This window comes from Carya illinoinensis, chromosome 2 (assembly GCF_018687715.1).
Source record: "Carya illinoinensis cultivar Pawnee chromosome 2, C.illinoinensisPawnee_v1, whole genome shotgun sequence".
NCBI lineage: Eukaryota > Viridiplantae > Streptophyta > Magnoliopsida > Fagales > Juglandaceae > Carya > Carya illinoinensis.
Genome location: NC_056753.1, coordinates 28,512,611 through 28,533,781, shown reverse-complemented (window position 1 = coordinate 28,533,781; position 21,171 = coordinate 28,512,611). Strand labels below are relative to the sequence as shown.

At 34.1% G+C, this 21,171-nt stretch overlaps 1 protein-coding gene and 2 long non-coding RNA genes across 3 annotated transcripts; 1 reads left to right on the top strand and 2 right to left on the bottom strand.

The window, feature by feature from the left end:
- Positions 1-1,226: 1,226 nt before the first annotated feature.
- On the bottom strand, positions 1,227-4,471 carry LOC122300678 (receptor-like protein 7). Its single transcript, XM_043111495.1, has one exon. It carries the CDS (start codon positions 4,289-4,291, stop codon positions 1,514-1,516), a length of 2,778 nt encoding a protein of 925 aa, XP_042967429.1. The 5' UTR covers positions 4,292-4,471; the 3' UTR covers positions 1,227-1,513.
- A 14,697-nt stretch (positions 4,472-19,168) lies between these two features.
- On the top strand, positions 19,169-20,321 carry LOC122300676. The gene is made up of 2 exons (XR_006240058.1): positions 19,169-19,731; positions 19,840-20,321. It is a non-coding gene; the product is annotated as an uncharacterized LOC122300676 (long non-coding RNA).
- A 136-nt stretch (positions 20,322-20,457) lies between these two features.
- On the bottom strand, positions 20,458-21,150 carry LOC122300677. Its single transcript, XR_006240059.1, has 2 exons — positions 20,786-21,150; positions 20,458-20,694 (listed from the first exon to the last, which is right to left on the bottom strand). It is a non-coding gene; the product is annotated as an uncharacterized LOC122300677 (long non-coding RNA).
- Positions 21,151-21,171: the final 21 nt, after the last annotated feature.

Sequence of the window (21,171 nt, the reverse complement as noted above, 5' to 3'; positions counted from 1 at the left end):
ACTTGCAAAGGCTGGATTGGAGTGCTCAGAAGACGTCTATAACATTGAAGAAGTTCCTAGATGTATTGAGACCATTGTGTCTAGAGAAATGTTGTAGAGTTTGTGTGATATGTCAAGCAGTGGTGTTTGATTGTACTGATGTATAATTTTATGAATGAAATTTACACCATTTTCAAAAAAAAAAAAAAAAAACGTACCTGGCCGTCTAGAACAGTACAGTAGTTGGAAGAATTTCATCATCATGATTCACCAATTGGATGGGCTGGTTAGGCTTAGATGATCAATTGATACCGGTCCGGCCTCATGGTCATCCGTGTTTGAGACATAAGTATTTTAGGACATGTAAGGATACAACTATTTAATTGATGAATAAGATGGTTTATATATATACCTTCAATATATTTTTGTGAATAAAATTGGAAAATAAATTAAATTTGGATCCTTCAAAATTAAAAGCGTTCTTCATATAGTTGCTAAATTATTAAAAAAAAAATGATGCATGTGTCATACATTTTTTACAGATCAACAGATATTCCGTTTGAATTTGTCAGTGATCTTTGATATTTGAATCTCTATTGGTGATTTCTATTTTTTGATTTTTCCTGATTTGACAACCTTGATTTTGAGGGTAGTGGGTAATTTTGATGAGAGGCCAAAGCAGGAGAAGAAAGCATATGCATCTACGAAGACTGGGGCACGAGTCGCTGCCGCATTATCCAGTTATTGCTTGAGCTCCGTCCTCGTCGCATTCCTTACAGTATTTTTAGATGGAATGGCAGATCCTGCTAGCCATGGGAAAAATGAGCGAGACATTGAGCAAGTTAGTTTCCCTCACTCACCCCTTATTATTTTTATCTTTTTCTCAAGTCTTCTGTTTTGTTTAGAGAAAATTGTGGGGGTGGTTCTCTTTCCCAATTTAATGAATCAATTAACAAAGGTGTTGTGAAACATTAATGAATTTCATAACTTCTTTTTATAGCTTTTTTAGATGTTTTTGTTGTAGGGGTATGAACGCATATGGGTCTTACTCTTATATATTTGTGAATGGAGGAGGAATAAACAAGGACCAGCAGAGTACAATAGTAGTAACTCAAGATGAAAATGAAGTTCAATTCTCCAGATTACCAAACTACTACCCTTTATCTTATCTTAGATATATGTGTTTGAAATTCTCTCCTTGTATACATAACATAAGCGTAACGATTATTGTAATTGGAACGGAAATAGTAAAATACACCAAAGCAGGGCATCTTTGCTTTCACTGCCATAAATTTCTGTGGTTAATTTTCTTTCACAACACTTGTTTTATTGAGAGCTTGGGTGCAAATACAACAGATTCTTTTCAGTACAAACATCCTATCTGGCTATCCATGGCCCTTTCCTATAACATCTAAAAGAGGAATAAAAAAACAAAAAAATAAAAATAAAAATAAAGCTACAATAATAGTGCGTACTACAGACATTGTGCATAGAATTATTTATTAATTATGGAAACATGCATGTAGGATTATATTTAATTTATGCGGCCCCTCCAATTCACCCTTCTACGGGTCGGCTGCCCAATTGCGAATGTCTTCTTCATAAACCAACCATACTTCTTTGTGATCACGATTTGCCCAGACACAGCTCCAAACACGAATCCACATCCATATCCCATTGCGACTACTTTCCAACCAAATTCAAATGAGAATTGATTTGAGTTGTGGCTTGAAGATGGAGGCAATACTGAGTCCTCAGGATTCCCACATTTCTTTGGCAAAGGGTTACCGCATAATTCAGGGTTCTCACTGAACGAACTGTTGTCGAATGTGTCAAATTGTTTCCCATGTGGTATAGGTCCTATCAAGCGATTATGGGAGACATTAAAGTGTGAAAGGAAAGTGAGTTCTGCTAGTTGCGGAGGGATCACACCAGACAACCTGTTTTGAGACAGATCCAATGATTCTAGCCCTATCAAGTTTGCCAAAGTAAATGGTATAGGACCTGTGAGAAAGTTGTTGGAAATGTTGAGCAAATCAAGTCCTTTTAGATTCCCCACCACTTCTGGAATTTCTCCTTCAAATCTATTGCTCGAGAGATCAATAGCTATAAGGAAATCTGGGACTTTCTCATAATTTGTCTCCGTGCCTTTGTTGATCATCGTGATTGAGTAGTCAATAGCTATAGGGAAATCTGGGACTTTCTCATAATTTGTCTCCGTGCCTTTGTTGATCATCGCGATTGAGTAGTTAATGGAGGGCATACGCACCGTAGAGTTTGCAGACATCGCTGAAGTTATGATTTCCCCCATGTACTTTAAGCTCTTGGCATTGACGATTTGCATGGCTTTCCAATTTTGGAAGTGTTCATATGGCAACTTGCCAGAAATATCATTATTTGAAAGGTCAATGATGTGCAATTTTGGGAATTTGAAATTGCTATCTGAACTTCCTATTGTACCATGTAGTTTATTAGATCTCAAAATGAGAATCCTCAACTCTGGAAGAATGCCCAACCAGGAAGGAAAAATATCATGTATCTGATTGTTACCAAGATTAACAACTTCAAGCTTGGTACAATTGGCCAATGATCTCGGTACACGCCCCTGTAAATGATTTTGGCTGAAATCAATCAGCTTCAATTCTTTTCCTTCACCACGGATCCGAGGAATGGTTCCATGAAAATTATTGTCGTGTACATCCACAATTGTGAGAGAATCACTCAAGTTGCCTAAGCATTGTGGAAGAGAACCACCCAAGTTGTTGCTTGACAAATCAAGAATATTTATTAAACTTAGATTGCAAATCAAATCTGGTATTTCTCCGGTCATTTTGTTGTTTGAGACCGAATATAAAACAATGGAAGGAGGTGGGATTGGTAGTGAACCTTGAAGCATGTTAGAATCAAGCGCCAGATTATTCAGATTAACGTAGGGGAGCACAACCGGAAGTTGGTCGAAACCGGTGAGAAAGTTGTTACCCAAATTTAAATCCCAGAGAGTTTCTATACTTACGTTCCACATCCATTTTGGAACTTGGCCGTGAATCTTGTTTCCACTAAGATCTAATAATTTCAACTGATCTTGGATCCTCAGAAACTCTGGGAACTCACCCAAGTCACAACCACCTATTGATAATACCTCAAGTTTTGGAAAAGTTGAGTTGGTACTGGGCTTTGTAAGCAACGAAATATTGTTTCCATCTAACTCGAGATCAAAGAGGTTATTGAGTCTTAGAAACAACTCAAGCTCCACCGTGCCACTCAAATCGTTATCATGGAGACGCAGAATTTCAAGATTTACAAGCCTAGATATTGACCGTGGAATTGAACCGTGCAACCTATTTGATTGAAGTAGTAAAACTTCTAGATTGGTAAGGTTACCTAGTGAAGATGGTATTTCTCCTGAGAAATTGCAATACCGCACAATAAATATAACCAAGGACTTGAGGTTACCAATCGAATCCGGTAGCTCACCATAGAAGTTCGTGGATCCAAGTCTCAATGATACAAGGGGGCTAGTGCTGTTAAATTCTGGGAGACATCCCGTGAGGTATTCGTTGAACCCTATATGAAGAAGCTGAAGATTAGGTAGACCGAAGATTCCCACAGGAAACTCACCATGCAGGTCACACTCTTTTAGAGATAGATTCGTTAAAGAAGATAAGTTTGCCAAGATATTAGGTACGTTGGATGATATAACAACCTTGTCAAGATTTAGTACTTCCAAGTTTGTGAGGTTTTGAGCTATAACTGTTAGGCCAGATTTTTGGAGCTTCAACAACGAATTATATGAGAGATCTAGAAAAACTAACTTGGAGAGCTCTAAGATTTCTGAAGGGATTTGGCCAGAAAATACAGAGAAAGAGAGGCTGAGCTTTGTTAGCCTTGAAAGTTGTCTAAAACTAGTTGGGATCGGAGAAGAGTTGAAGTCATTGTCGTCCAAATTGAGGTTTTGGAGGTGAGCAAGGTGGAAGAGGCTGCTATTGGAGTTGAGAATACCTTGAAGACAGCTGCTATTAAGATCGAGGCCGATGACATGACCATTGTCCTTATTGCACTCTACACCGTCCCAATTGCAACAATCACTGATTTGATCTGGTTTCCACCTTGAAACCTTTGGATAAGCAGAGGGATATCCGGACGCGGACTGATTGATAATAAAGCTTTCCTTGAATTGCAACAAGGCAAATCTCTTATTATCATGGCACAGGGGCTGCACACCAGAAGAAGAGGCAGCAAGTATAAGATAAAACATCATCAATGAAACAAGAAAGTGCAAGATCAAGATGATGAGAGGAAAGGATAAACCCATTGTCTAAAATATTGGAGTTGGGGAGAGATCAAGAGAATCAGACAAGAAATGGCTTAAAGGAATTTTAGATGATTTCATTCACTCAACAAGTATGTGATGTATTTAAATTAGTCTTGAATGAGTTGGTAGGGGACTATATGTTTAGTCAAGTTGTCCTCTTCGTGCTAAGCTAGCTTACAATATATATTAATGGATGATATGTACGTAACACCTTCTGAAATCTGTTATCTTATATTGTTCTTGTATTCTCACTTCATTAAGATATATGCTCATAAAAAATTAAAAAATCTCAATTCTCATATTTAGTCGTTTTCGTGACATTGAAGGCTTGTGAAAGTAATGGTTCTTGTCATATAAAAGTAAGAGTCTTCTTTATATTTTCTTTATATTGTCCAGCTCAAAAGTCTCATTTTTCGAGTCAAGTCGTCTCTGTGTTATTGAAGGCTTGAAAAGTAATGGCCACCGTTGCATCAAACAAGATTTTTCCAACACGTAATGTCTTGACCAATTACCATTTGCATCTAAATAAGTACTATTTTTTAATAAATATAAGACCTAAAAGCAAAGAAAATAAAATAAAATAAAATAAAAAGCCATTATATTTGTAGTAGTACTACAGACAACATGCCCGTAGAGATTTTTTTTTTTTTAACTTTTATTTTCTATGGATACATGTAGGATTAAATTTAGTACTAGTTTAGTTTTATTGAGATGAGTTAAAAATTAAATAAAATATTATTTAAATATTTTTTTATTTTAAAAATAAATAAATTATTTATTTTATTTTATATAACAAAATTTAAAAATTATAATGATTAAATAAAATAAATTAAGATTGCTCTTAATCTTTAAGGCCGCTCCAAATTCCAATTCATCATTCTCCGTGTATGAGTACATGGGTCTACTATCAAAAACCACAATTAAATAGGATACTAATCCACAAATTGGAGTCTAAATCCAATTATATATTTGGTTAGTAAGATGATCTTAGATCATCTCATACTATCTTATTATTATTCATAAACTATTCACTATTTTTTTTATTACTATTCGTTACTTTTTTTACTATTATTCAAAGACAATCTAAGATCATCTCAATATCTAAATGTAACTGAACAATCTCATTCCCTAAGTATCCCTTAGAGTATTTCAAAATTTTGTGAATAATTGTGAAATTATTTGAGTGAAGATGTTTTATTGAATTTTGAGAAATGAGATAGAAAAATTAAATAAAAATATTATAAAACTAAAATATTGTTTAAATATTATTTTTTAATATTATTTTATTTTGAAGTTTGTAAAAGTTGTATTGATTTTTTCTTTTATTTTGAAATTTATAAGAATTATATTGGTTTTTGTAATTGAATAGTGAATAAGTAATTAAATTTTGAAATTGAAAAGTATTTTATATCTGAGTAATATTTAGAAATAAATCTATAAGAAGTTTTGAGAATCCTTTGTTTATCTAAACTTGCGCTAGCTAGGTCTGGGTATTAAAAATATCTCAAATATTTTCAGAATACTTTATTATTATTTATTATTTATTTATTATTAATGTTTATTACTTTTTAATACTCTATTACTATTTTTTATTTCTTTTCTACTAGCGTTCACAACTCTTTAATCATTACTTAGTAATTATAATCTTCTCAAACTTTCATATAAAACATAAAAATTAATTCAACTTTTTCAAATTATAAAATAAAAATTATATTAAAAAATTAAATTCTAACAATATTTTAACTTTATGATATTTTTATTCAACTTTTTCTCTCTCTTATTTATCAAAACTCCACTACTATTTACAAACTATCTCACTACTATTTATATATTTCTTATCTCAGCTCATAAAAGTAGTAAGGTAAATCATGTGTACTCCTTAGTCAAAGAACCTGCTAAAGACCAATCAAAAGGTTTACGTCTCATTTAGATAAACAGTTAAAATGAAATGATTTTAGTAATAGCACCAAACATTTAGTAATAATTTTTTAAAATTCCTAAAAAAAATAACTCATGGCCAGGATTACTAAATAAGTAAAAGAGCACCTATCTATATATAAGTATGTGATTTTCTCACTATAAGAAAATTGAGTATTTATAATGGGTTATTTACGATGAAAATGACTATTTATGATGAAAATGAACTCATTTTAATAGCAAATAACTAATGAGAAATAAATGTTTTTCTTATAGTGTCTATTGGCTAAAACCTCTATTCAACACTCCATATTGAAAAACTGGGAAGGTTTGCAATCATATCATTTTGATTCTACAAATAGAAACTTCGTTCATTTTACTCAAAATCATGTATTCTTGTTACCAATTTGTTTTTGCAATACAAGCACTGAATATACTAAATTTCAAATTTGTCACTTAGCCTCAAACTATAGTAATAGTACTCATATGCATTATTATTTGAGTAGCACTGCTCTTTTGATCGATAGTTACTTTTCAATTTTTTTTTTTTACATTTTTTTATATATTTAAATATTTTTAAAAAATAAAAAAAAATATACTAATACACTTAAAATTACTTCTTTAATCACTAAATTAAAAAATTAAAAAAAAAAATTGACCAGCAGTCAACTAGTCAACATAGGCGGCATACAAATTTTCTCATGTTTAAATTAGTCAAGCGGTAAGAAATTTCTTAGATAAGAAATTTCCGTGAAAATGGCATTTTCAACATGGGCGGATATAAACTTTTTCCATGTTTAAATTAGTCAAGTCCTCATCAAGAAATTTCTTTTAAGTAAGAAATTTATGTGGGAATGGCATTTCCCGTTAAAGTCCAGTCGTCTCCGTGTCTTGAAAGTAATGGCAACCGTCGCATCAAACATGTAATGTCTTGAGCAATTTTTATTTGCCTCTAAATTAGTACCATTTCTTAACTGAATGCTGCCAAATTCCCCGATACTGATTCTGCCACAAATTTTATAGTCTTGGATCCTCGAATGAGAGTAGAAACGTACGAGTCATCAACAATCACACATGTTAGCAACTCAAAGCATTAGACATTGAGGTAACACATGCATGAGCTAAGATGCGACAATCCCACAGACTTAATAATTGTACAAAAGCATGAACCAATAAGGGAAGGCATACTCAGATGCAGAAGAGAAAATTATGATAAGGTATAGTCGTATCACACAAAAATAAATAAAAGCCATTATATTTAGTAATAAATATACGACCTAAAAGTGAAGAAAATAAATTAAAATAAAAGCCATTATATTTATTGTAGTACTATATATAGACATCATGCTCGTACAGATTTTTTTTTTTTTTGAACTTTTATTTTCTTTGAATACATGCAGGATTAAATTTACAAATAAGATGAGATGAGTTAAAATATGAATAAAATATTATTTAAATATAATGTTTTAATATTTTTTAATTTAAAAAAATTAAATTATTTATTTTATTTTATATAAAATTTTTTTAAAAATTATAATAATTAGATTAAATGAATTAAGATTACTGTTAATCTTTACGACCACTCCAAATTCCAATTCATCATTTTCCGTGTACGAGTACTTGGGTCTACAATCAAAAACCATAATTAAATAGGTTATCAATCCACAAATCGGAGTCTAAATCCAATAATATTAAGTAATGATCAGAACAAGACAACTCAATCTGACTAAGAAACCAACCATTTCTTTTTCAATTAGGTACGATATATATGTGGCACTCATTTATACGTACCGGCCGTCTAGAACAGTACAGTAGTTGGAAGAATTTCATCATCATGATTCATCAATTGGGTGGGCTAGTTAGGCTTAGATGATCGGTTGATACCGGTCCGGCTTTATGGTCATCCATGTTTGAGACATAAGTATTTAAGGACATGTAAGAATACAACTATTTAATTGATGAATAAGATGGTTTTTATATATATACCTTCAATATATTTTGTGAATAAAATTGGAAAATGAATTAAATTTGGATCCTTTAAAATTAAAAGCGCTCTTCGTATGTAATTCATTTTTAACCATTTTTTTACGGATCGACAGGATACTCCGTTTGAATTTGTTAGTAATTTTTGATATTTGAATCTCTATTGGTGATTTCTATTTTCCAATTTTTCCTGATTTGGCAATCTTGATTTTGAAGGTATGGGTAATTTTGATGAGAGGTCAAAGCAGGAGAAGAAAGCATATGCATCTATGAAGACTAGGGTTGCCGCATTATCGTCTGATGCAATTATTGCTTGAGCTTCTTCCTCGATCGTTGCCTTCCTTACGGTATTTTCAAATGGAATGGCAGATCCTGCTAGCCATGGGAAACATGATTGTCGCCAGATTACGCCTCTCAAAATAAACAAGAAGGAAGAAGCTGCTATTGGAGTTGAGAGAGCCATAGGTAGCTATTATTGAGGTCAAGGCCAATGGCATGACCAGTGTTTGTATTGCGCTCAACACCATCCCACCAGGCACCAGTAGCAATCCCTGCTAATTTCAAACATCCACGAGGAAGCCTAATTCAGATAAGCAAAAGGATCTCTAGATTGACTAATGATTAAGCTCTTCTTGAATTGTAACAAGCTGGCAAGCCAGCTCTCACCATCACGCCACAGTAGCTGCACATCGAAAAAAGAGTCAAAAAGTACTATAAGAGAAAGAGTAATGTTATACACCTCACTCACATTCTACTTTCATCATATTAATGTGACACATTTATCAGAAAAAATAAAAAGTGAAAAAAAGATGATCAAAGAAGCAATAAACCCTTAATGTAATTATCCAAATTTAGGGTTTTGACTCCTACATGAGCATTTTATAGAAGTTAAACTAGTAGTTTATCATGCTCTCTTGTTCTCTTCTCAAGTCAAGGTTCATCATGATCTTTTGCTCTAAATAATCATTTAAGATAAATTATTTTTAATAGATATAACAATCTAAAAATTAAGGCCAGTCCGAGTCACATATGAATTAAAACTACCAAAGGCAAAGACTACTTAAAGTATAACTAGAACTTTTTGTAACTGTTATAATATGACAAATTAATTAACAAGATCGAGTATACTCCAACTTCGTTTCTCTCAAAATAATAAATAACCCAATCATTTAAATAATGATTTTTTAAGAGGAAAACATCTGCTTATAGTTATTTTACGACTTATATATTAGATGAAGACTAGTTCTGTAAAATTGAAATTTATTTATAATAAAATAACATGTTTGCATTGATTGATTGTAAAATAATTGTAAAAAACCTGTAAGTATATCATTGCCTTTTTTAAAAATCTTGAAAAAAATAGTTTTCCAAGAATGATATATTAATATTTATCATCTCATCGATCTGCTTATAAGCAACTTCCTATTCTTGAGACCAAGTATTTGTTCCCCTCCTCGTCATCATCTCCTCCTAAGTCCTGGCTTCTTCATCTTTTTGATATCGAATCATCGTTTGGTATTTTACATACTAAAAAAATAAAAAATAATAACTATTTACAAATGAGTTCATCATGGACACATTGAAGAATTAACTAATATTACTTTTAATCTATTATTAATCTAAGATAAAAAAAAATATTATCTGGAATTACAATTTTATACACATAATCATATATCATGTCAACTATTACAATGATGAAAATCTTGAAATTTGAATTGCAAAAAAAACCATAATAAATTAAATTAAATTATAGATACTCAATACATATAATATTATCCATAGTCATGCTACACCCACTGAGGGTGTAGCCCGACAAATTCTCTCGAGAAGGCCAAATGTTTGTTTTTCATACATCTTTTTATATCTTTAAACATTTAAAAAATTTTACAATATCATTAAAAAATACTTACTTAATGTAACACCCTTTCTCGTAAGCTGGAGATGTCACGTGTTTTCATAAAAGTAAACCCGATAAGAGATCTCACATTTAATAAAATAAAATTTACATTTATTTCATAAAAAAATTATTGAATATAAACATGTTTTCAAATAATATTAAATAAAATAAACTAATATAATTTATGTAAAAAAATAAATAGTTTATTCTAAAAGTCTGGAATGTAATCAACTACTCCATTTAAACCTGGCTTGTCTACTCGTACTCATCATCATGCTTACTTGAAGTGGTTTAAAAATATAAAACAAACTAAAATAAGTTGGCGACTCAATAAAAAACTCATCATAATGTAAATATACTTAATATAAAGTTTTTCATAAAACATTTCATGCTGAGAAATTAAAATCATGATCATTCATGTGACGCCCCCAAATTCCGTTTGGGATCGGACGGACATTTGAAGCGTCGAGACATGCAACACAAGGTTACCTGCCCCCGTTCATGACATATAAGATGCAATAATCCTAACATGCATCTAACATTATGCAATATTCGCAGCGGATAATTTTTTTCTTTAGCAATACTATGCACCAAACTGAAAATATCCCAATACTTAAAACATACTTCATACATAAAGATCCATTGAATAACTAAGATCACAGCACTATTCCAAAATAGTTATGATCCAAAAGTACTGGAGATGCAACTCCATCGTACAAGTAGTAATTTAACTACTATATTAACATTAACGACGCACCGTCGTTCAGTCGACTGTGTCTAGTTGGTCAGCTCCTGATCCTCCTTCAGGTCCTGTAACAAGATCTACCATTCGGGGGGAATGGTAATTGGGACTACCACAGTGAGATTTGATTACAAATCTCAGCAAGTTAACAAAAAACTTCCATACAAACTAATGATGCATGTATGACAGTAAAAGCATAAATGCATAATCAAATTTATAAGTAATTAAAGCATAACTTAGCGTACAACATAGCATAATTGACATAGCTTAAATTGAATCATGAACTGAGCTTGACTTGACATGAACTTGATCTGAAACTTGACTTAGCATGAACTTGCTCTGAAACTTGAATTAACATGAAAAATACATACTCCACAGTTGTTGTGGCCCCATGTATTCTACGTGTAAATACATACTCCACAGTTGTTGTGGCCCCATGTATTCTATGTGTAAATACATACTTTACAGTTGTTGTGGCCCCATGTATTCTATACATCACTATGCAGTTAAATACATACTCCACAGTTGTTGTGGCCCCATGTATTCTACATAAACTGAATATACTCAATATGAAACGTGACTGGAATATGAAAGGACTGAAGCCCTGACGTAACATAACGTGACTTGAACATAATTTGAAATACATAACCAACTTGAGATAGTAACATTTCGTAACATGGCATAACATATAACAAACAACATATTTAGCACGACATATTTGTAATGTATAGTAATACATGACAGAATATATTGTGTAACAGATAAAAATTGATGACAGAATAAATTCTGTATAATAGACAATTACATGATAACTTGGCATGGCATGACATATATGATAACATACATACATACACTGTAATTCTTTTACTTAGCACACATACACAGTAGACTGCTAGTAAGTTAAAAGCTAACTTACCTCGATCTCCGCGTTTCTTATAAAACTTCAAGTGCGATCACGAGGAACTGTAATTAGTGATTCTAAAAGTTAGAACTAAATCACTAATAATTTGAAATATGGAAAATACTAACTTAAAGAGTAAAATTTTCATTTTACTCTCTATATGTGGGAAAATGACCGTTTTACCCATAACTTAAGGATTTTGTATACTAATTCCAAAAGTTTCCAAAATTTACATTCCTCATGTAAATCTTGTCCTAAACTTAAATATCAATTCAGAAAAATTTAAAACAAAACACAACTATGAAGAACACACTATGGTCGAAACATCCATAGGCCATTTCCCTTTATTTTTGTTGCAATTCCTTCCAACTTCAAAACTCATGCTTAAACCAAAATTTTGCAACAAACATCTTCCAATCCTAAGTTCAAAACCATACTTAAAACATCCATTTAGAAAAAGCTAATAATCAACACCAAACTTTTTTGTAAAAAGATCCAAGCACTTGAATCACAAGTTTTGACCTTAAATCAAAACATCTCCAAGAATTTCAAAAATCAAATCTTACTTCTAACATATTCATAATATCATCCTAACATCAACCATGCTTTAAATCATCAAACTAAAGTCACCAAAATCACAAAATAAAATTTGGAGTTTTTGGTTTTACACTTAGTCCAAAAACAGAAACTTTTTCCTCAACTAGTTTTGATAAATCTCTTGATCTATGACTTATAAATATATGATCTTCAAACCAAACCATTACATGGTTTAAAAAGATGTCCTAAAACATATACAAGCTTCTAATTCAAGATCACATGGTTAGAAATTAATCAAAACATAAATTTAGCCAAGAATATCCACACTTTGGCTTATCTGAATATCTCTTTGCATAAAATTCCATATCTTTGAAACTAACATCAAATATCTTCAAAATAATAATATAACATGTATATAAGATGTTTAGGATCCTCCAATAAAATTATTAAAGTCATTAGAATAGGTTTAAACCACCAAAGAGTTAAACTTTCTCAAAACAGAAACTGTTTTTCCTCTTCCAGTTTCTAAGTTTCTAAATCTAAGAAAATCTTTCATCAAAACCTTTAATCATGCAAAAATCCTCAACCAATAGTCATATATACATGTTAACAATATTCCATAAAAATTTCGGACCAATATCTATCCATTAGCTTGGTCAAAAACTCCAAACTATAACATATTCTCCAGTTTATCTCCCAGAATGACCTTTCTATAGTTTACACAATATTTGACTGACAAAATGATCTTCAAATGGGGCAAATAAGATATCCATGTAAACTAGACTAAAAAAGGAACAACTTATATGAAGGAGACTTTATGATAAAACACTTACAACAGCTTCGAAATGGGCATGCAAAAGATCTCCTAAAATCTGTCCGAGAGAGTGTGTTTGATAATCTTTTATTAGAAGGAGTAATTGAAGATAAGTTCATGGGTGCTGGCTGGACACATTTATGGACGAGATAAGGGAGGTGATAAGGCTGGAGTTGAGAGTTAAGTGTGGTTTTCTCCTACCCAAAATATCTATAAAAGATTATCTCATAATATTCTATCCAATAATATCTACAAAAATCAACTTAAGATATTTTTATCTAATAATATCTATAAAAATCAACTCAAAATATTTTTACCCAATAATATTCACGAAAATTACCTCAAGATATTTCTTTTTATCCAATAATATCTACAGTTTTGAACAGACGTTTTGTCCGAAAATATGAAAAAATGTTATTGCGCCATAAGACTTTAAATAACCCTCCGAGTCTAATGGCACAAACCATAATACATTTTGACACTTCTAACTATCTCTAATAATCAAAAATACACTTCTGATACCATAGTAAATAATAACACTAACTATGTAGTTAGACAAAAACCTATACGATTAATGGATTCGTGAAAACTTATGGGTTTTTCACGAGATTCCTAAAGTTAATAGAAATTTCACAATTGAATTTCTAGCGGGCTGTTACAATCTCCCCTCCTAAAAAAAAAGATTTCGTCCTCGAAATCGAAGTAAGTAAGAAATAACAATTCAAAAGTTAAGGAAACACATATACTTTATTGATATTCGAATAACGAAGTACAACGTCTGATATTGTCAGTCCTGTACAAGTGAACCACAAAGTATCAATTAAGCAAAAGCCCAAAACAACTCTGCAAGACTGAATTTAGATGTCAAACAACTGGGGGTACTTGGCTCGCATATCAACTTCCTTCTCCCAAGTCGCCTCTTGAATATTATGATTTTGCCAAAGTACTTTGACCAATGGGATCTTACGGTTCCGCAACTCTTTATCTTTCCAGTCAAGAATTTGCATTGGCTTCTCTTCATAGGTCAAGTTGGGTTGTAAAGGTATGCTATCGGGATCCACTAGCATTGGTGTCTGATTCCCAAAACTCTTTTTCAAAGAAGACACATGGAAAACATTATGAATTCCATGGAACTCAGTTGGCAATTCCAAACGATATGCAACTACTCCCACTTTCTCCACTATCTCATAAGGTCCCACATATCTCGGACTTAACTTGTTTTTCACTCCGAAACGACTTACTCCTCTCATTGGAGATACCTTCACATAGACCCAATCTCCAACTTTAAAATCTATGCTCCTCCTTCGATTATCAGCGTAGCTCTTCTGTCGACTCTGTGCTGTTTTCATCCTTTCTTTAATCAAGTGTACTTGGTCCTTAATCTCTTGTAAGACTTCTGGTCCAACTACTTTGCTTTCCCCTACTTCATCCCAATACAGAGGTGATCTACACTTTCTACCATACAAGGCTTCATATGGTGCCATTTGAATAGTGGCCTGGAAACTATTGTTATAAGCAAATTCTACCAAAGGCAATTGTTTCTCCCAATTCCCTTCGTAATCCAAAACACAGGCTCTTAGCATATCTTCCAAAGTTTGAATCGTCCTTTCTGTCTGTCCATCTGTTTGTGGGTGGTATGCACTACTAAACCTCAGACTAGAGCCCATCGATTCTTGTAAACTTTTCCAGAAGCGTGACGTAAAACGAGGGTCTCTATCTGATACGATCGTCTTAGGCACTCCATGCAATCTGACAATCTCTGCTATATAAATTCTCGTCAATCTTTCTAGAGAATCTGTATTCTTAATGGGTATGAAGTGAGCACTTTTTGTCAGACGATCAACTATTACCCAGATAGTATTATTTCCGGCTGAGGTCCTTGGAAAGCCTACTATAAAATCCATGGAAATATCCTCCCATTTCCATTCTGGGATTGGCAATGACTGCAATTTACCGGCTGGCTTTTGGTGCTCTGCTTTTACTAATCTACAGACAGAACATTTGTTCACAAATTCTGCTACGTCCTTCTTCATTCCTTCCCACCAAAAAGACTGTTTCAAATCCTGATACATTTTTGTACTACCAGGATGAGCAGTGTAAGGTGTGTTATGAGCTTCCTTTAGTACTTTTTTCTTTAACTCTTCATCTGCTGGAATGACTCTTCGGTCCTTGTAATACAGAGTCCCATCCTCTCTGAGGCTAAAGTCCACTGGTCCTTTTGACTTTTCGATCTTTTTTACAACTTCCGCAAGTTTACTGTCCTTCTTTTGACGGTCTTTCAGTTCTTCCCAGTCCAATGGAATGAATTCTTGGATTGTAGTCAACATGGTTTCCTGACTACGGTTTCTAATCAACAGTTTTCTCATACTACATAAGAGGGAATTTACTTCTGATGAAGGAACTGATGAAGCTTCTTGTCTGCTCTTGCGGCTTAAAGCATCAGCTACCACGTTGGCCTTTCCAGGATGATACTTGATGTCGCACTGATAGTCGCTGATTAATTCCAGCCATCTTCTTTGCCTCATATTAAGATTCTTCTGCTTAAACAGGTACTTTAGGCTTTTGTGATCTGTGAAGACTTCACACTTCTCGCCATACAAATAATGTCTCCAAATTTTAAGAGCAAAAACTACTGCAGCTAATTCCAAATCATGAGTAGGATAATTCTGTTCGTGATTCTTCAGTTGTCGTGAAGCATAAGCAACCACTTTCCCTTCTTGCATTAGCACACATCCGAGTCCTGCCTTAGATGCATCGCTATATACTACAAAAGATTTAAGAGGTTCCGGCAGTGTAAGTACCGGTGCGGTGGTAAGTCTTTTCTTCAACTCAAGAAAACTTGTTTCGCACTTATCATTCCAAGTAAATTTCACATTTTTCTTAGTCAGGGCGGTGAGTGGTCCAGACAAACGGGAGAATCCTTCCACAAATCTCCTATAGTAACCAGCCAGTCCTAAGAAACTTCGGATCTCATGCACACTGGTCGGTCTCTGCCAGTTCGTTACAGCTTCAATCTTGCTCGGGTCTACTGCTACTCCTCTACTAGAGATCACATGACCTAGAAATTTTACTTCTTCCAGCCAGAACTCACACTTACTAAGTTTGGCATAAAGTTTCTGATCCTTAAGTATAGTTAAAGCCATGCTTAGATGATGTCTGTGTTCCTCCTTGTTCTTAGAGTAGATTAAGATGTCATCAATGAATACGACAACAAAATTATCCAAATAAGGTCTGAATATTTTGTTCATCATGTCCATGAATGCGGTTGGAGCATTGGTTAACCCAAAAGGCATCACTAAAAACTCGAAGTGGCCATACCTTGTCCTAAAGGCAGTTTTCAGCACATCTTGATCCTTGACTTTTAGCTGATGATACCCGGATCTCAGGTCAATCTTTGAAAACACTGCTGCTCCTTACAAATATGTCGTGCTAAATATGTTGTTTGTTATATGTTATGCCATGTTACGAAATGTTACTATCTCAAGTTGGTTATGTATTTCAAATTATGTTCAAGTCACGTTATGTTACGTTAGGGCTTCAGTCCTTTCATATTCCAGTCACGTTTCATCTTGAGTATATTCAGTTTATGTAGAATACATGGGGCCACAACAACTGTGGAGTATGTATTTAACTGCATAGTGATGTATAGAATACATGGGGCCACAACAACTGTGGAGTATGTATTTTTAATGTTAAGTCAAGTTTGTGTAGAATACATGGGGCCACAACAACTGTGGAGTATGTATTTACACATAGAATACATGGGGCCACAACAACTGTGGAGTATGTATTTTTCATGTTAATTCAAGTTTCAGAGCAAGTTCATGCTAAGTCAAGTTTCAGATCAAGTTCATGTCAAGTCAAGTTCAGTTCATGATTCAATTTAAGCTATGTCAATTATGTTATGTTGTACGCTAAGTTATGCTTTAATTACTTATAAATTTGATTATGCATTTATGCTTTTACTGTCATACATGCATCATTAGTCTGTATGGAAGTTTTTTGTTAACTTGCTGAGATTTGTAATCAAATCTCACTGTGGTAGTCCCAACTACCATTCCCCCCGAATGGTAGATCTTGTTACAGGACCTGAAGGAGGATCAGGAGCTGACCAACTAGACACAGTCGACTGAACGACGGTGCGTCGTTAATGTTAATATAGTAGTTAAATTACTACTTGTACGATGGAGTTGCATCTCCAGTACTTTTGGATCATAACTATTTTGGAATAGTGCTGTGATCTTAGTTATTCAATGGATCTTTATGTATGAAGTATGTTTTAAGTATTGGGATATTTTCAGTTTGGTGCATAGTATTGCTAAAGAAAAAAATTATCCGCTACGAATATTGCATAATGTTAGATGCATGTTAGGATTATTGCATCTTATATGTCATGAACGGGGGCAGGTAACCTTGTGTTGCATGTCTCGACGCTTCAAATGTCCGTCCGATCCCAAACGGAATTTGGGGGCGTCACAATTCATACATATGTTTATGTCATGCATAACTTGTCTTAAATTATCTGACTTATCTTAAATTATCTGACTTATCATATTTGTCTTACTGGCCCACACACTTAACCCTACGTGCAAGATTGTGCACTGGCCCTACATTATGCCGCCTCAAGGGGAGCCACTAATAGTATTATAACATACTATGGTGGATCACGTTTAACTCTGTGACTTATATATCCATCCATAAATCACATTAGTACCATGCATCTAATAGCCATCTTATTAATTGTTATGAGCTTATCTTATACTTGATCTTATAAAAATTTACATGTCTTATACAACGTGAGATGCATAATATATATAACTATAATTTACGGAATGAAACATGATGAATGACATGCTTGTAAATATTATAACATGCGTGATATGTAAACACTGGCTTTCAAATAACTAGTTTTAATAATAATAATAATATATATAACTAGCTAACGTATACTAATCCTAATTTATGATCAAGTTCCTTTGGCTTGGGTTGCAACCTGCGGCATGGCCTGTCCGAGAAGAAGTTGCAGCATTACATGGTGGTGATTCATGGTTGTTGACATAGAGCAAAGGTTGGGATTTCTCATTTCTCTTTTTTGTGTAAGGCTTTGTAATTGGGTGCTCTAAAACAAGGATGGTATTTTTGAGGAATTGGTAGAGGAAGTGAGGGATATATATAGACGAAAGAAGGCATTCGATGTGTTTGGTTGGAATTATGTTTGTGATTGTCGAAAAGTGAGGATCATACCGAGAAAAGAGGAAGGGTGACGGACGGATTGGTGTTTTTGTGTACGAGGACGTTGTGCACGAAGAGAATCGTGGGTGTAATCGGTTGCTATTTCTAGTTGCTATGAAATAAACGTGTAAAATTTATCTGATGAATGTCAAAGATTTTAAGAAAGGGAAGAGTTCCCTACGAAAGTTGGTAGTTCAATTAAAATAGAATTTAAATTCAAAATGACAGAGATTGTGTAGGAGATCTTAATCAATGATGATTTAAATATGATGAAGGATCTAAATTGATAATTTAACTACATTTATATCTAAAAATAATAAAAATCTGAATTAAAGTATTTATGATACTATTAAAATTAAATAAATAGACTAAAACCATTTTATGCCCTAATTTGATTATCTATAGGTTACACTTAATCACTAGTAAAAAAAGGAAAAAGAAAAGTGCGGATATACACTCTCGGGACGAGTCTCAGGACCCACGCATTTCTAATTAGCCATATTTAATAGAGAAAACTTAGAGACCAGTCCAGCTGGTCCTCACCCATAACCAACCCTCTAATAGCAGCCTGCCACGTCAACATATTATTTTACTAACTATTCACTTGTTTACACCCGAACAGCACAGATGTCAGTGCCCTCCCATTCCTTCCTTTCTGTTTCCACTCCATCCAAAGGCGAAACCAGAAAATTTGGTTTTGGGGGGGGGGGGGGGAAGTTACAAAAAAATAATTTTGGGGGGGGGGGGGGGGGGGGGGGGGGGGGGGGGGTCAAATACTAATTTTCATATAGTTTTCTTTATAAAAACACCTCCAAAATTATAATTTTCCTATGATTTTAAAAATTTTGGGGGGCTTAGTTCCACCCTTGACTCCATCCCTTACCCAAACCCCTCCTTTGTTTTGAAGCTCTCATCTCCGTATCCAAGGAAAACTGAGCTTCAAAGAATCAAAATCACGGGTAGGTAAGGGAGATAAAGGTAAAAGATAGAGAAGCCATTGCAGAACAAAAGGAGAATAAGGAGTGCGAAACCATGAATCTGGACTATTTCCAAAGTATTGAAACAAAAACTCTTCACATGTCCAAACAACTCTCTTTCCACTTGACTTTACCATGGAGTCACATAATTCTAAAAAGATTCAGCTCAAACTTGGAAATAACCTCACCAATAAACAAAGAAAATTTTACCTTCTTTCTTAGTTTAGCCTATTTTATATCCCTAATCCCTTTTGTCAATTTCTATTTTCTTTAATAAATAAATACTGGACCACTTGCCCCCTTTACCTTGCCTTTTAAGCACACTACTCTGTCCTCATTAATTTTCCTTTCATCTTCGCTTCAAACCTGCTCTCTCTTTCTCAATCAGCTAGCAAGCTCACATCCATGCCCAAAGAGTATGCCTAAATGTCCAGAGAAAGGTGAGTACTAATCTCTCTCTGCACAGATAATAAACCCTATACTTATGATATTTTATTTTTATTTTTCATTTTTATACCGACAGCACATTTTTGTCTTTATATTTTCAGTGCATTATGAGCTCAAATGACAATTTGGGATGAACTAACTGTAGTCAACAGGGCCATTGAGCGCCACAAAAGATTGCAAGGGGATGGACGTTTTTGAGCGAGTGTGCGTCCATGTGTTTTTATTTAAGTTTTTGAATAAAAGTTTGTGCTTTTAGCAACAAAGGGGATTTGAGGTGTTTCTAGGTGCAATTGGTTGGAACTACTTGCAGATGGGTTTGGGGAGGAAAATAGACCCAAAGCCAGGCAAGTGCAGAAGAACAAATGAGAAAAAATGGAGGTGCTCGAAAGAGGCATTCCCATATTCCAAGTATTGCGAGAGACACGTGCACCGAGGGAAAAACCATTCAAGAAGGCCTGTGTTTTGCTATTTACATATTTAATCACCTGTTTGGCAGTGTATTGTGCTAATTCTCCTTTTTCTTACGTGTTTGATGCTGGTTGGAGGGCTGTTTTTCTCCTTTAAACAACAGGACTGTCACGAAGCACCTATGTATTTAATAGATGCACATACAGTTCCTCTTTGGAACGGTCTGGCTAGGTTTGGGAATTTAATAGCCCCCTATCAAAGGCGTCATATTAGCAAGTCTACACTAAACAACATAAAACCAAAGCACCTGATAATTCTTAATTTTCATTTTCTTTATTCATCGTCTGTCGCCTGACATTCACATCGTTCCCTCAATTACACAAACCAACTCAGATAAAAAAACCTAAACATGCATCAAATAATCACAAATCCAATTTAGATCACCATTTGTTTTGAACAAAAAAACCAGAGCATAAAAAAATCCATTACCTCACCCATCTATTGACCACCATCTCCGTCGCCCACCAAGCCCACATATTTTTCAGCCTCTTCCACCATGATGACAAACAAGAGGAATTTAGGCTTTAGATATCACAATCTAACCATTACTTGAAAAATTAAATGGTAAAAAGGGCATACTAAAGTGGCTAATGGCACCAAAATTGCCCTCAAAGTGTCACGGCTTCAAGGACTACATCATCGTCAATGGTTGCTGGTAGAGAATATACCAATTCGAAGTCCTTCGCTCATCTTTGAGAGAGACAAGGAAGGGTCACAACTGAGAGGGGATTCGAGAGTGGGCAGAGAGGTTTGTTAGTTTTCTTGCTAACATTGCGAGACGGGAGTGAAGATCTCTGTAGAAGGCCATGCGAGAGGGGGGCGAGAGGTTGTGGGTTTCCGTCGAAAGGGGGAGGGTCAACGACAATGTGAGGGTAAGAATCAGATAATGCCAGCGGCGAGGGGAGGGCTTGGTTGCGAGAGGTGGGAGGAGGAGGGTTGCGGGTGAGGGGGATTTGCTTGAGGGG

Coding starts and splice junctions, on each gene's coding strand:
- LOC122300678 (XM_043111495.1), bottom strand. CDS start 4,291: ATGGGTTTATCCTTTCCTCTCATCATCTTGATCTTGCACTTTCTTGTT.